This window comes from Gymnoscopelus microlampas (genome assembly GCF_963454915.1).
Source record: "Gymnoscopelus microlampas genome assembly, chromosome: 21".
Classification (NCBI taxonomy): domain Eukaryota; kingdom Metazoa; phylum Chordata; class Actinopteri; order Myctophiformes; family Myctophidae; genus Gymnoscopelus; species Gymnoscopelus microlampas.
Window position 1 is genome coordinate 13,375,384 of NC_139958.1, and position 14,039 is coordinate 13,389,422.

Here is a 14,039-nt window from a genome sequence, read left to right on the forward strand (position 1 = left end):
ATGATGTGTATTTGGGTATGACGAACCCCAGGAAGTTAGGCAGGTTTAATGGGGATCCATAATAAAGTAAAAGTAAATATAAGTAATACAGGAAAATGGTGAACAAAATATTTCCTGGACTTTATCTTGTCACTCAGCCAAAAAACCTTTGTCCTTCAATATTTGCTCTGTCTTCCGGTAAAACGCTGTCCTACAGTATATTGCATAATACTGGTAGAAAACACACAATTTATGCCATTAAAATGAAATGAAATGGAAAGCTTGAGCATAATCTTGAACAACAAACAATAACTGTATTTTACCGTAAGTCACTGCAAATATGTTACATATTATATATGTATTTACACATAGATGCATTTGTGTGTGTGTGTGTGTGTGTGTGTGTGTGTGTGTGTGTGTGTGTGTGTGTGTGTGTGTGTGTGTGTGTGTGTGTGTGTGTGTACGTCTGTGTACACATACATATGCCTATGAAAATGCTAATCTAGGGATCTGGTGAAAAGTTGTTGAATATTGTTGTAAGTGACACAGACACTTACATGTCAGTAACATGGTCAGTATCATGGTCAGCATTATGTCAGTATCAGTAATAGTATTACTGATATTTAAAAAAAATCTAAAAATCATTTTTTTTAAATTAGTAGGCCTACTACCAGACCTATGTAGCATGTCCCAATCAAATGTTCTAGCTCCTAAAGTACAGGGAGTGTGAAGTTATAGCAGGATTTACTGGAGAGCCAACTAATTGTGATCAAAATTGAGCTGCAGTTACCACATAGCTGTCATGACCTGTCTCCTTGTGTTTTATTTTGTAGTGACGGCCTAGTGTTTCCTAAATTCCTTTGTTGCCGCTACACCTTTCTTATCTCACCTGTCTTGTAATTTGCAAATGTAGTTCACCTGTGTCCTGATCAGCCAATCCCGTGTTGATTGTATTTTTAGTTCACCTGCGTGTAGTTGTCCCTGTCTATATATACCCCACTGTTTCGTGGAAGGAACTTCATTAGGAAGGATATGAAGATCTTGGTGTTAAATATGGGTCATGACATCTGTGGTTGGCAAACTGGGACTGGAAGTTTGATGAAATACATTGCAGTGAATGAGAGCCAGCTGGACTTGGACCTGGAGTTGTGAACAAACGCTATTTCTGAAAGATCGTAACCCGCTTTGTCATATAATCAGTACAGGAATATAAAATACACACAGGTTTTCTAATGACTTGTTTTTTGATGTGTACACACTAGGTAATTTTATTGAGGCATTTAAACAGCTGTAGGCTAAGTATCGTTTCTGGCTCGGTAGCGAGAATTGGTTGTCAGACTGGCAATGATCTTGTGATACTTTGGCACGTTCAGAAACACTTTGTGCTCTTTAGATGCCTCAATAAAATTGTACAGTGTGCACATCGAAAAGCAACACAGCAGAAAGCAAATGTGTGATATGCCTTATATTTTCCAGGGCCGAGTATTTTACAATGGTCGCAGTCGTTCAGAAATGGTGATTATTCATAAGCTGGTCCTCATTGACTCCAATGTATTCCACAGAAGTTTCGGCTGCAGTTTGCCACCCAGTGCAACAAATCTGCCAGGTAGAATTGCTGGATAGAGAAAAGGATGTTGGTGTCCTTTCCTTAATTTACCTTCCTTGTTTTCAGTGTGTCAAGTCGTTAAACATGTGTTCGGTGGCTCTGAGCAGTGGTGGTAAAAGTACTCAAATGTTTTACTCAAGTAAAAGTATCAAAACTGCTGTTACAAGTAAAAGTCCAGAATTCCAAATTTACTTAGCGTAAAAGTACTAAAGTATTGGCTCCACACTCACCCTCAACATTTGAACGTTTTGTGTTATCATATGAGCATCAGACCTAACATAAAAAAAACACTGCAATAGTTTAATTAGACATTAAAAGTTTTAATGTCCTTTTTGGCACAAACATTTTCACAATAGAGCAATGCAGGATATGGTGCAAGTCATAACATAACACATGAATTAATTTAAATCTAGCAGTCAGATTATTACACTCAGAATGAATGTCTTTATTACACTTTCAGAATTCACATCTTGAAGTAATGTTCAACAACTCAATTTAATTCAAAATGTTCTGTTAAAATATATACATTTTAAATTAATGGAATGGAGAAAACAAAACGATTTATTGAGTGAGTCGTTTCAGTAGCCAAGCAGCTCAGGTCAGGAGTTTGACTGTATCAATATTGCTACATCTGAAATCCACGGTATTGATTTTGAAGCTGCAGTAAGGTTTTCAGTAGTGGGATAATCTTTGACACACATATATAAGACAAGTGGACATAATGCTCTCTACTTCTCTATATCCCTCAGCTTCATAATGAGGACGTCTCCCACTGCTCTCCAGCTATGCTGCCTTGGTCTGGGTCTAATGGTGGTCCTACTTGGACAAGGAATGTATGTATATCTATATGTGTCATTTATCTCCATTGATGCATTTAAGGGCATCATAAAGGATGTGGTGAATTGTTTTTCTTGGTCCAAATATTTGATTAGCTTTCTCAATGTTTTCATTGTGGATTTATATACATGCATTTATACATTATGTTGTGTTTTAGTGTGTTATGTGTGATTATTGTTATTTTTATGTGGGTGCTATCTTGGCCGCGTCTCTTGTAAAAGAGATTTCTGATCTTAATGAGACTTCCTGGTAAAATGAAGGTAAATTATAGATTTTTTTTTAAATTAAATTTTCAATCCCCCCATGCATTTCTTTTTCGGAAATGTAGGCCATCGGACATTTATGTTTGATATCAAATATCACAATTTTATTTTAAAATGTATGTTACCTGGGTTACGGTTATAGGGAAGGCCCTATTTGGGGCAAACGTTCCCTTTTTTAAATAAAAATACATTGAGCCTTTTGTTTACCTCTTAGAATGACAAGACATGACCCTAAAAATGAATGCCCTCACCATCTGTGTGTTTAGGGCAGCTCCCAGTCCCATTGCTGGTGAACCATTACCGATCGACTGCGTGTATAGTCGATGGTCAGAGTGGACTGAATGTGATCCTTGTGGAAAAGCCCCAACACAGGTATGTTTTCTGGAGCTTTGGTGATGATGGACTATGTTTGATCCTTGAAATTAAATAAATCTACATAACCCATTAAAACCAGGAAAGCATCTGTGTAACCACTTTAACAATTATTTTATACTTCGGCTTTTCAAAAATAGTAGATATACAAGCTCATAGCGCGTCACTTTGTGCTGCGCTATGAGCTTGTAGATCAGCTATTTTTGAAAAATCTTGAAATGTTTTGCAAATCTTTGAATATAATATAATTTTTTTAAGCAAAAAAAATAAGGATGGGGAGAGAGAGATGGGGAGTGATGCGCAGCTAAGGTCGTCGGGATTCGAACCCGCGACACGCTGTCAGGCATTAGTAGCCTAAGTGCCCGGAACGCTACGCCAGCTGTCCGGGCCAAAGCGAAAATGTTAATTCAAATCTTTGCTTCTGGGGGTACCTGGTACAAAATATTTTACGATGGGCGGGCATTTGAAAACACTGATATAGCAACATACGTTTTTCAGAAAACTGTTCGGCCTACTTGTAACAGAATATCTCTACATTGTGTTTTTTATACTGTTACTTAAGTAAAGAAAATGCAAGTACTTTTTTCCACCACTGTTATGATGTCACCATTTTGACAGAGGCGTTCCCGCAGCATCGAGGTGTTTGGTCAGTTTGGTGGCGCGCCCTGCCAGGGACAGAATGAGATAGGTCAAGGCAGAGCGTGCACCACGGACGCCGTGTGCCTGCCGCCAACACCATCTAACTGTTCTCAAACCGACTTCCAGTGTCCGTCAGGTAGGCTACTACTGTTGTTTCTAGAGTTGCTCTGATACTAGCCCCTTTCGGAACCCTGAATACCTTTTTTGTATTTGGGAAGCCGGTATCCAGGGTCCCTTGAAAGTCAATGCACTCTCCCTGGTACTCGCTGGTACCACTGTCTGGTCCAGGACAAATAAAACGTCTAAAGTTTTGCAGAGAGATTTCAAAGATACTCTGAACTGCATTAGGGTTCCTTGGAAACGTGTGTTTCCACGGGATATCCATATTCATATTCCGCGCTCCATGCCCCGCCTCCCCCATCTTGTGATTGGCTAGATGCAATTTTACAGACAATCACAAGACGGAGGAGGCGGGACATGGTGCGCGAGCGATAGCAAAAAAAGCTTTGCCCCACATTTTTCACATGGGCCTGTTATAGGGCCACCAGGAGGGCGATTTTTGCTAAACACATTTTTTATATTACTCCTACAGATTTTGTCCAAACATCCCGCACATTGGTATTATCTCTATAGTCATGTGATCAAGATAGCTGTGTCGCATATAGATCAGCTATTTTCACTATTTTAAAATGGGAGGTTTCCACCCGACAACAATGATAGGCTATGGACCATATGGCTATCACTTAAACCCTATATACTTTTTTTTGACCGGGGTCCCTTAGGGGTCTATCCTTGGTCCCCTCATTTTCTCCCCGCGAGCTTGTAGATTGGCGATTTTTGTAATCGCCGAATGTTCACCTATTTTTGCCAAATGTACACCTGTTTTCCCCAAATGTTCCATTATTATGACATGCCCAGGATGCGAGGGTTCATTTGGTTAAAAAGGCAGTGTAACAGATAAGGAACAACTTCCGATATATAGGCTACTAGTCCATATCTAGACAGCAATCAGCTATTTTTATTTGTTTATAAGACTATGGAAAGGACTTAAAATGCAGAAAAGTTCTCCATTACTTTTGAAAAAGCAACTTTGGTACCTACTGTAGAGACTAGCATATTGGCCTATAATACATTGTAAATGTCTAGCATTCAAAACCAGCCATATTTGCAATGCTCTGGAACCCTTTCCACTGTTAAATATTAAATCCCCCTCCCACCCCCTCTCCTCTCCCCTGTCTCCGTCCAGGTTGGTGTGTTAGGGACACTCTGAAGTGCAACGGTGACTCTGACTGTGATGAGTTTGAAGATGAGGTGGATTGTGTAGTTATGCGTTCGCCTTGTGGTCAATCAGTCCCTGAGAACAACGAGGAAAGCAGGACAGCAGGATATGGGTAAGATATATATATATATATATATATATATATATATATATATATATATATATATATATATTTGTTTTTAATATATTTAGGGCCTGCAACTGTCCATTGTTTTCTATCGATTCGTTTTTCGATGAATCTAGTAATCGAGAAGTGCGCATTCTCTGATATATATATATATATATATATATATATATATATATATATATATATATATATATATATATATATATATATATATATATATTTTTTATGTCAACAAATTGACAATTCTAATACATTCTTATAGTGTGTGAAAATAGCAGCAGGCTCACAACGCGTCACATCTCGACGCGAAGGACCACAATGGAAATAAGCTCTCGAGCTTTATTGTGTTTTATTCTGTTGTCATATACGCCTATGTATGGGCATATCGATCGGATCGGTGGTGCGACGTAGGTGTGAGGGCCGCTTAGCGCAGCGGTTCCTAAACTTTTTGGCTCGAGACTCAAAAAGTGAAATAGCCGTGAAAATAGCCGATCTACAATCTGAGCTTGTAGATCTGCTATTTTCACTACTAAAAGTATATCTTTCCCCTCTAATTAAGGGATTACATTTATTTTCTTTTTTTATTCTTTTGAAAAAATGTTTGAATTTGTTTTAAACTTCTGAAAAATGTTCATTTTTTGAAAATCTTTTGAAATAATAATAATTCAAAACAAAACGTTTTGAATTATAAAAAAGGGGTATTTTCCCCGTGACCCACATATGGGTCCCTACACGTAACGCTGTTTGGTAAACAGTGGCTTAGCGGCCTGAACTCTAGTAGTCTAAAGTATTTTTTCTCCATACACCAGAGTCAACATATTGGGCTCGAATCCTCGAATGAACGCCTTCAACAATGACTTCTTTAATGGGAGGTGTGATAGGATACGGAATCCCACCACCCGAGCGTATGACAGGCGCCCCTGGAATGTTGGTGTGCTCCACTATGAGGTTAGTCACAACTCTTTCATCTCTAACTAACTAATTTCAAGGGCACCCAGTTTAAAGGTTTCTTGACGTTCAGTTTGACCACACTTTAAAAGTATTTGTCATGGTCCTTCGAACGTGTGTAGAAAGTTTTAACAAAAAATTCCACTCCATTGATCCATGGCAGGTGTTTTTCTCTCACATTTCTAAAGCCTTTTCAACTGCAATGAAAAAAGAAATCTTTGCCTGCGGGTGTCGCTGGTGAGGGATTTTGCCTGTCAATCATCGCCTCTGCTCCGCCCCCCCCCCCCAAAGGAAAGGATAGGGGAGGGGAGGGGCGAGGAGGAGAGTGGGCGGGATTAATCGGCTGTGACCTCACTGCCGAAGGGCCAAGCTCAGATTACTTTTCAGCCTAATTATTCAGAAAACCCCAGACCACAGAAAATCAACTGAATGTTCAAAGTTCAGATTTTTTGGGTGTAATTGAGGTCTTAAAACCCCCCAAAAAACATAAAAAATAAAAAATGAATGTCATAGAACCTTTAATATGCATAGGGACATGGAACTCCATTTGAGATGTAAAATGTACTAATAGCAGGGCGGAATTTTGCCGTTTTCAATACACGATAGTGCACTTGGTGATACAAGCGTGAAATTTGGCACAGATGTCCTTCATATGACCCTAATTGATAATCAACCTCTGGCCACGCAAAAATCCTAAGATTTCAAGATGGCCACCACCAGTTTTCAAAATGGCTGCAACTGGGCCAACATTTTAGACTATATCACTTTGCTGGGGCTGTAAATCTTTGATTTCCCCCTTATTTTAATATAGGAGAATATGTTCTGAAGGTATTTCTACCAAGTAAGATAACAAATAATAATATTAGGTTCCAATATGGCGGCATATTTTCCAATATGGCTGCCGATAAATTGCATAAATGTACATTCACATGAGCTTGTAGCACATGTATTTGTATTAATTACCATACACAGAATCAATTTATAGCACATTTTAAAGTGATTTGGTGGCTTTTTAATGACCTAGGGCAACAAACTTTTCAATATGTTCACCAATAAATACAAAAACTTAGATATATATAGGGATATTTTCTCAAACAGGTGCTGACCTTTTTCTCTTTCCGTGGAAGGACAAAACTGTATGGCATCTGCTGAACGCATGAAAGAAGCAAAGACCTGATGACTTTGATCCAATAGCTGATGCATTTTCATGAAGAGGGATCCATCTGAGGTCCTTCGACAGCTTTTTCAAGCCAAGTCTTTGTGTCTGGGTAGCTCAGTCGGTAGAGCTTTCACCTTCGGATCACATGGTCATAGGTTCGATCAGGATCAGTGTAGGAGTAGGTACGGTGAGTGTGGCGCTCCACCTCAGCAATACCAGGGGGTCTATAAGACCCCTGCGTTCTCAGCTGATACTGACAATAAGTCTCAGACTTACTTAATATGAACAAGTGCAACTGCTATGACAACAACGTCAGTATCTGAGCTGCGAATCATGATGTGTCAGATGCTATACTCTGCAGCTCTGCCTCAGATACTGACATTGTTGACATAACAGTTTCACTTGTTCCAAGACTTGGCTTGAATTAGCTGTGGATTGCCTTTGGAAGGAGGGAAGTATCTCAGATGCATGAAATTGCATCAGCTATTGGATCAAAGTCATCAGGTCTTTGCTTCTTTCATGCATTCAGGGGATGCCACACAGTTTCGTCCTTCCATGGAAAGGGAAAAAGGTCAGCATGGCAAACAACTTCTCCAAATTAGGTTCAACACCTGTTGCAATAAATGATAAACATAAGCAAGTCATTGAGGAGTTCATAGTACTCATGTACGATAGAACTTCATAGAAGTAGTTCCTACAAGGAAGTGAATGCAAGTGAAGTGCATTCCAAGCAGGACATATATGGGACCAGTCACTCTTGTGCAGTCCTGTTTGCCAAATTATGCCAGAAGCTGACACGATGTGGATGTAAAATAGCATGTTCTGGACACTGCAAATGCTTTAAGTTTGGACTCATCTGCACACCCCTCTGTGGTTGCAGTTGCTAGTACACTGGCCTGTCACTTGCCCAGCAACCATTGTAAATGAAAATGTGTTTATAATGACTTGATAACAAAACAAAAAGTAAGCACTAAGCTTTACCAAGCTAATAAATCACTTTCAAATGTTCCATGGATTCTGTGTATGGTAATTAATACAAATACATGTACTACAAGCTCATGTGGATAAACCATAAGCAGATGCACATTTCTGCAATTTATCGGCAGCCATATTGGAAAATATGCCGCCATATTGGAACCTAATGTTATTTTTTATCTTACTTGGTAGGAATACCTCCAGAAAATATTCTCTTATATTAAAATAAGCCCCAGCAAAGCGATATAGTCCAACACATTGGCCCAGTTGCAGCCATTTTGAAAACTGGTGGTGGCCATCTTGAAATCTTAGGAATTCCGCGTGGCCAGAGGTTGATTATCAATTAGGGTCATATGAAGGTCATCTGTGCCAAATTTCGCGCTTGTATCACCAAGTGCACTATGGTATCAAAATTCCGCCCTGCTATAATACAAATGTGTACACACTCAGAGTTACAGACCCGTAAGGGTCCATTTGGTCACTTCTGTAACTATCAATCATTTAGCTGGGGACCCCCTGAGAACCCCATGAAGAACCTCACTTTGAGAACCACTCTTGTAGGGCTTGTAGATCTGCTATTTTTGGCTAAAGTTCTCCTCAGAAAAGGGATGCTAGGTTTCGAGTGGTTATGGTAAAAAGAAAAATCATATCACATAAAGATTTGGCGGACCCCCTGTTGTAACTCTGAGGACCCCCTAGGGGTCCCGGACCCCCTGTTGAAGACCCCTGCTGTAAACTGAAAAAAAGGGCACTTCTGGTCAAGAGGGCAAAGGTCAGGTGCTGTAGCACCACCTAGAGTCTATCTGTGCACGTCCCTGATTAAAACGTTGGTTCTGATCATGTGGCTCTACACTCTCTGTTTTCTTTTCAGACTCTTATTGAGGAATCGGTGTCTAGAGAGATCTATGAAGACACAAGCACAATTATGAGTGAAATAGTCAACGAGGTTTCTAACAAAGTCGGTGGCGGAGTCAGCCTCAAATTGAACCCTTCAGAAAAATCCCAAGGTGCTGCCGCGGGTGGTGCTGAGTCTGGTGGTGGTGCTGGGTCTGGTGGTGCCGCGGGTGGTGCTGGGTCTGGTGGTGCCGCGGGTGGTGCTGGGGCTCGTGTCGGTGAAGCCTTGCGTGGTGCCGCGGGTCGTGTCTCTGGTGAAGTTGGGGCCAACATTGAAAATGAGAAGTCAACCATGATTAAGAATCTCACCGAGTATACTACTATAAAGGTAGGTGTCCACCCTTAGCACGGCAATCAGCTACAAGAATTAAGATTTTCTCTCCCGTCATAGTTGAATATTCGATTATTCGGTTGGTTTGGTCTCAATTGACCAAAGTCTTTGTTAGTTGATTAAAGGCATAGTAAGTAACTTTGCCCTGTGTTTACATAACAAAACAATAAATATTTTGTTCATCATTTCCGTCTATACCAGCAGTTGTCAGCCACCGGAGTAGTGTGGTATATCCAAAGCGCCCTCTCGTTCATAAAACAGTCCTTTATAAGTTTGCAGCTAGCGTCCTCCTGCCCTTCTCTCTCTCTCTGTGTGTGTGTGTGCGTGTGTGTGTGTGCGTGTGTGTGTGTGTGCGTGCGTGTGTGCCGCACCTCCTCCAGTGTTAATTTTGTCGACTAAAACTATGATGAAAATTGTTTGTCGACTACCGTTTTACACTGACGAAAACTAAATAAAAACTAAGCTATGATGACTAAATATATTGACAATTTCGTCAACAAATAAAAGCTAGACTAAAATGTTAGGGAGGGAATAGTGGAGAAGAGATCCAGTAGAACTATAAAAGACCCGTCATTTTATGTTTGGTTGCGCTCGGGTGTTGCGCTCTGAAAATAGCAGATCAGTCACAAGTCACAACACGTCACATCAGCTATTTTCAGCATGCAACCAACCAAGTGTAAAATCCATTACGACACCATCAAGACCTGCCAAAATAATTTTGTCGACAAAATCAACTGTACATCTAGTCGACTAAAATCTTATGATATTTAGTCGACTAAAACTAGACTAAAACTTTTCAGATGGCTAAAATATGACATTTAAATGAAATTCTATTCTAAAGACTGTAAATTAAAATTAACACCACTACTCCAGAGCATGGGAACTCTCTGCCCACACCTCCAGAGCAGGCGAACTTGGGAAGCAAGCGCGAACCAATCATCACAAAGGTTACACCCCCGCATTTAGCAGAAAAGGCCTTTTTTCACAAAGCCACTGCCGTTTTTGCCTGCTAAATAAATAGTGAAACTCCTGCATTTGAAGGGCACAATCTTTTTTCGTAAAGAAACGCCTTTAAAAAACAATGATTGTTAGACTGCGGTGTCACCTGCTATTCTGCTATTTTCGGTATTTGCCATATTATGGAGAAGTATATAGGGCTTACGTGGTTAAGAAAATACCTAGTAGTGTTTCCCTCTACACCAGAGCCGATCTACAAGCTTACAACGGTTCGCCTTGCGAGCTTGTATATCGGCATCGTGCTAGGTGGTGCAAGTGGTTAAAGACTTAAAGTCACTTATTTTTGCACTTGTTTTATCCATGAAATCATTCGTTCAGAACAAGTCCTTCATGAGGGTGAGAGGCAAGGTGCAGATGAGCACCTACCGGCTTCGCTCCGTTAATCTCCATGTCACCAACGACTTTGTGAAGTACGTGAGGGATCTGCCGCTGGAATACGAGAAGGGCCGGTACTTTCTCTTCATCGAGGATTGGGGAACGCACTACACCAAGAATGGAAAGTCTGGCGGGGAGTATGACCTGGTCTACGTTCTGAACACGGACACCATCAAAGCTAAAAGTACGTGTGTACTCTCTTGTTTGGAGGGATTTTAGTTTGAGACGAGGCTTTACACAGTAAAATTGTCAACGTTAATTTAACTCGGAGAGTGTATCAAATGGACCCTTTACAAATTAATAAATGAACACTGAGGATTGTCCTGGTGTAGTTTTCAAAATTCCGGGTAAATAACTTACCGTTTCTCTAATGCTAAAGCAAGATGGTATCTGTTGTATTTTTGCAAGAACATATTATTATAGATTATGGATTTATTATTAATATTGTTATTATTGTTGCTTTTTTGCAGAAGTGGACGAGGAGAAAGTGCGCGACTGCCTCAAAGTTGGCGTCACTGCAAGTGTGAATTTAGATCGCGTGGACTTGAGCGGCAATGTAAACCCTCTTGATAAATGCACAACCCTTAACCCAAAACCTTCAGGTCAGATTTTCTGCCTTATTTTATATTCTTATTAGTATAATTATTATTGTCTCCAAGATTTTGTTTTGCACCCTGTCCATCCGTCCGTCACATGTTATAGCACCACCAGGAGGCAGATTTTTGCTAAATACATTTTTTGACAGTTCTCCTACAGATTTTGTTCAAAAATCACACTAATCGGTACACAGTAACTCTAGTAATTTTGCAAAAAAATATATACAGTATATACAGTATTAGGCTACTCCCACAAACTTTGTCCAAACATCACCCAAATCGGTACACATTATCTCTATAGTCAAGTGATCAAGACGGATCCGTCCGATTTGTTCAAATGTTTTTTTTAACACAAATCTTCTCTTCTGGGAGTCCTTGGCACAACACATTTTCAGATGGGGGGGTCCACGGCCAAATACATGTCAATTTGGGGGTCCTTGACACGAAAAAGTTTGAGAACCATGCACTGGTGTAAATCCCTTGACACATAAATTGACCTTTTCTTGATGAGCAGCTGAAAAAGGAGGTACGGCGTTGGTGGAAAAGGTGTTGTCGTCAGTGAGGGGCGGAACCCTCGAAGCCAACGCCGCATTTAAGGCCAGGTTAAACAAAGAAGGAATCTTGGACGCTCTCACTTTCCAGACATGGGCCGGATCAATCGCCGAGCTTCCGGCGCTCCTTCACAGTGATGTGAGTTCATCAACCAATTTTAGTTCATTTGAGGAGTCATTTCCATTTGAGTTTCATGCAATTCCTCTCAACCAGTAGTGATGTATAAAATAGGGCTAAAGTGGTTAATGTTTGTTTTATAATGTCATAATTTATCATCTGCAAAGTAACTACTATCTAAAGTTTTCAAATAATTGTAGTAGAGAAAAAGTACAATATTTGCCTCTGAGATATAGTGGAGCAGAAGTAAAAGTATAGACAATTAGAAATACTCCAGTAAAGAAAAAGTACCTCAAAATTGTACTTAACATATGGGGTGCCAGGTTTTTTTAAAAACAGAGTACACTGAGTGCCAGGATTTTTAACCATTTTTGAGGAGCCGAGATACAGGCTTTTGAAGTCATAAGTTAACCAGGAAGTGGATTGGAGTGGATTTCTCAAAAAAACGTATATATACGGTTTTGGCACTCCATGGTTGTATTCCCAAAACCGTATATATACGGTTTTGGCACCCAATGTGTTAAGTACAGTTCTTGAGTAAATGTACTTAGTTTCGATGTATATTCGGTTAAATGCCCAGCCCTAACCAGAATGGAATAAAAGTGTCCCTGGTGTCTGAATGTGTTATTACCTCTGACAGCCAGAGCCTATCTACTCAATAATTCCGCTGGACATGGATCACGCCAACACAAAGATCTCCAACGTCAAGCGGGGCATCGAAGAATACATAGCCGAATACAACGTGTGCAAGTGTAAACCCTGCAAAAACGGAGGCACCGTGGCGCTCATCGATGGCGAGTGCGTGTGTCTGTGTCGTCCCCTGTACGAAGGCCTGGCCTGCCAGAGCCGCAAGACAGACAAATCTGCCAAAGCAGCCATAATAGGTATCAATACATTCCGGGAGTCTCTGTCTGTCTGTTTGTGTGTGTCCTTGGTTTATTATGCCCAAATATGGAAATATTCGGGTTCGGTGATATGGTCAAAGTCAAGCATCATGATATTTTTGGCCAAATACCTCAATATTGAAATTGTGATGATAATATCATATTGATATATATATTTTCTTTCAAAAACATTCTTCAAAAGCAGATTTGCAAGCTCACAAAGCATCACGATGCATTCTGAGCTTGTAGATTAGCTATTCTTGAAAAGTTTAGGCAGGTTTTGAAAGCATAAATGAAAGCTTAAGTGATTAAAACATGATGTTATGGGGCCCTCGTAACTATGAGAGTTTACAGACCTGTGTAATGGCCCATTTGGTTTGTAACCACCAATAATTTAGCTGGGGACGCCCTTGAACCCCACCAAGGACCCCTGGGGGCCACTTTGAGAACCACTGCTTTACAAGGCTATTCATGGCATGCAGGGAAATATAACTTAGGCATATTCATACTGTATCATTGTTCATGGATGTATTAACTTTTGCAGATCAAACGGGGACAGCAGTGGCTCAAGAAGGAAACTGGGCATGTTGGTCCCGCTGGGCTGGATGCAGTGGAGGCCAACGCAGCCGCACACGCACCTGTAATACAGAGGGCCTCACTGGCGCCTCCTGCAGGGGAGAGACCAGGAGTCAAGACTACTGCTGAACAAACTGATTTGATGACCACGCCATAAAGATGACAAAATAAACCATGCTCCGTCTTTAATAATAAAACATTAGACTAAATCAAATAAATGTATCAGATTTTTCCTTTTCTTAAAAAGAAAAAAATCAATATGAGGGCAAATGAAAGTCATTTTCAGTAAAAGCCAAGGTTTAAGCTCAATTTACAGGTCATTTACAAAAAAATGCTTTGGATTTAGGAGGGTTCTAAACCGTGCTAAAATAAATGATCTTGCACAGTCAAGGAAATGCATGACAAAAATTAAAAATGACAAAAGAAGAAAACAAATTCAACAAAAAGACCTGGGCCTTGTGTTTCAATGTACAGATTTTTTTTTAAATTTGGTTTAGACTGATGCTAAGTTCT

At 40.2% G+C, this 14,039-nt stretch overlaps 1 protein-coding gene across 1 annotated transcript; it reads left to right on the forward strand.

Moving 5' to 3' along the window:
* Positions 1–1,032: 1,032 nt before the first annotated feature.
* Positions 1,033–13,655, forward strand: c9 (complement component 9; the record flags this gene model as incomplete). The annotated part of the gene is made up of 12 exons (XM_084047092.1): positions 1,033–1,127; positions 2,335–2,418; positions 2,952–3,057; positions 3,676–3,832; positions 4,943–5,087; positions 5,912–6,050; positions 9,056–9,406; positions 10,745–10,985; positions 11,272–11,403; positions 11,912–12,087; positions 12,707–12,950; positions 13,495–13,655. The coding sequence occupies 12 exons, from the start codon at positions 1,033–1,035 to the stop codon at positions 13,653–13,655; spliced, it is 2,031 nt and encodes a 676-aa protein (XP_083903218.1).
* Positions 13,656–14,039: the final 384 nt, after the last annotated feature.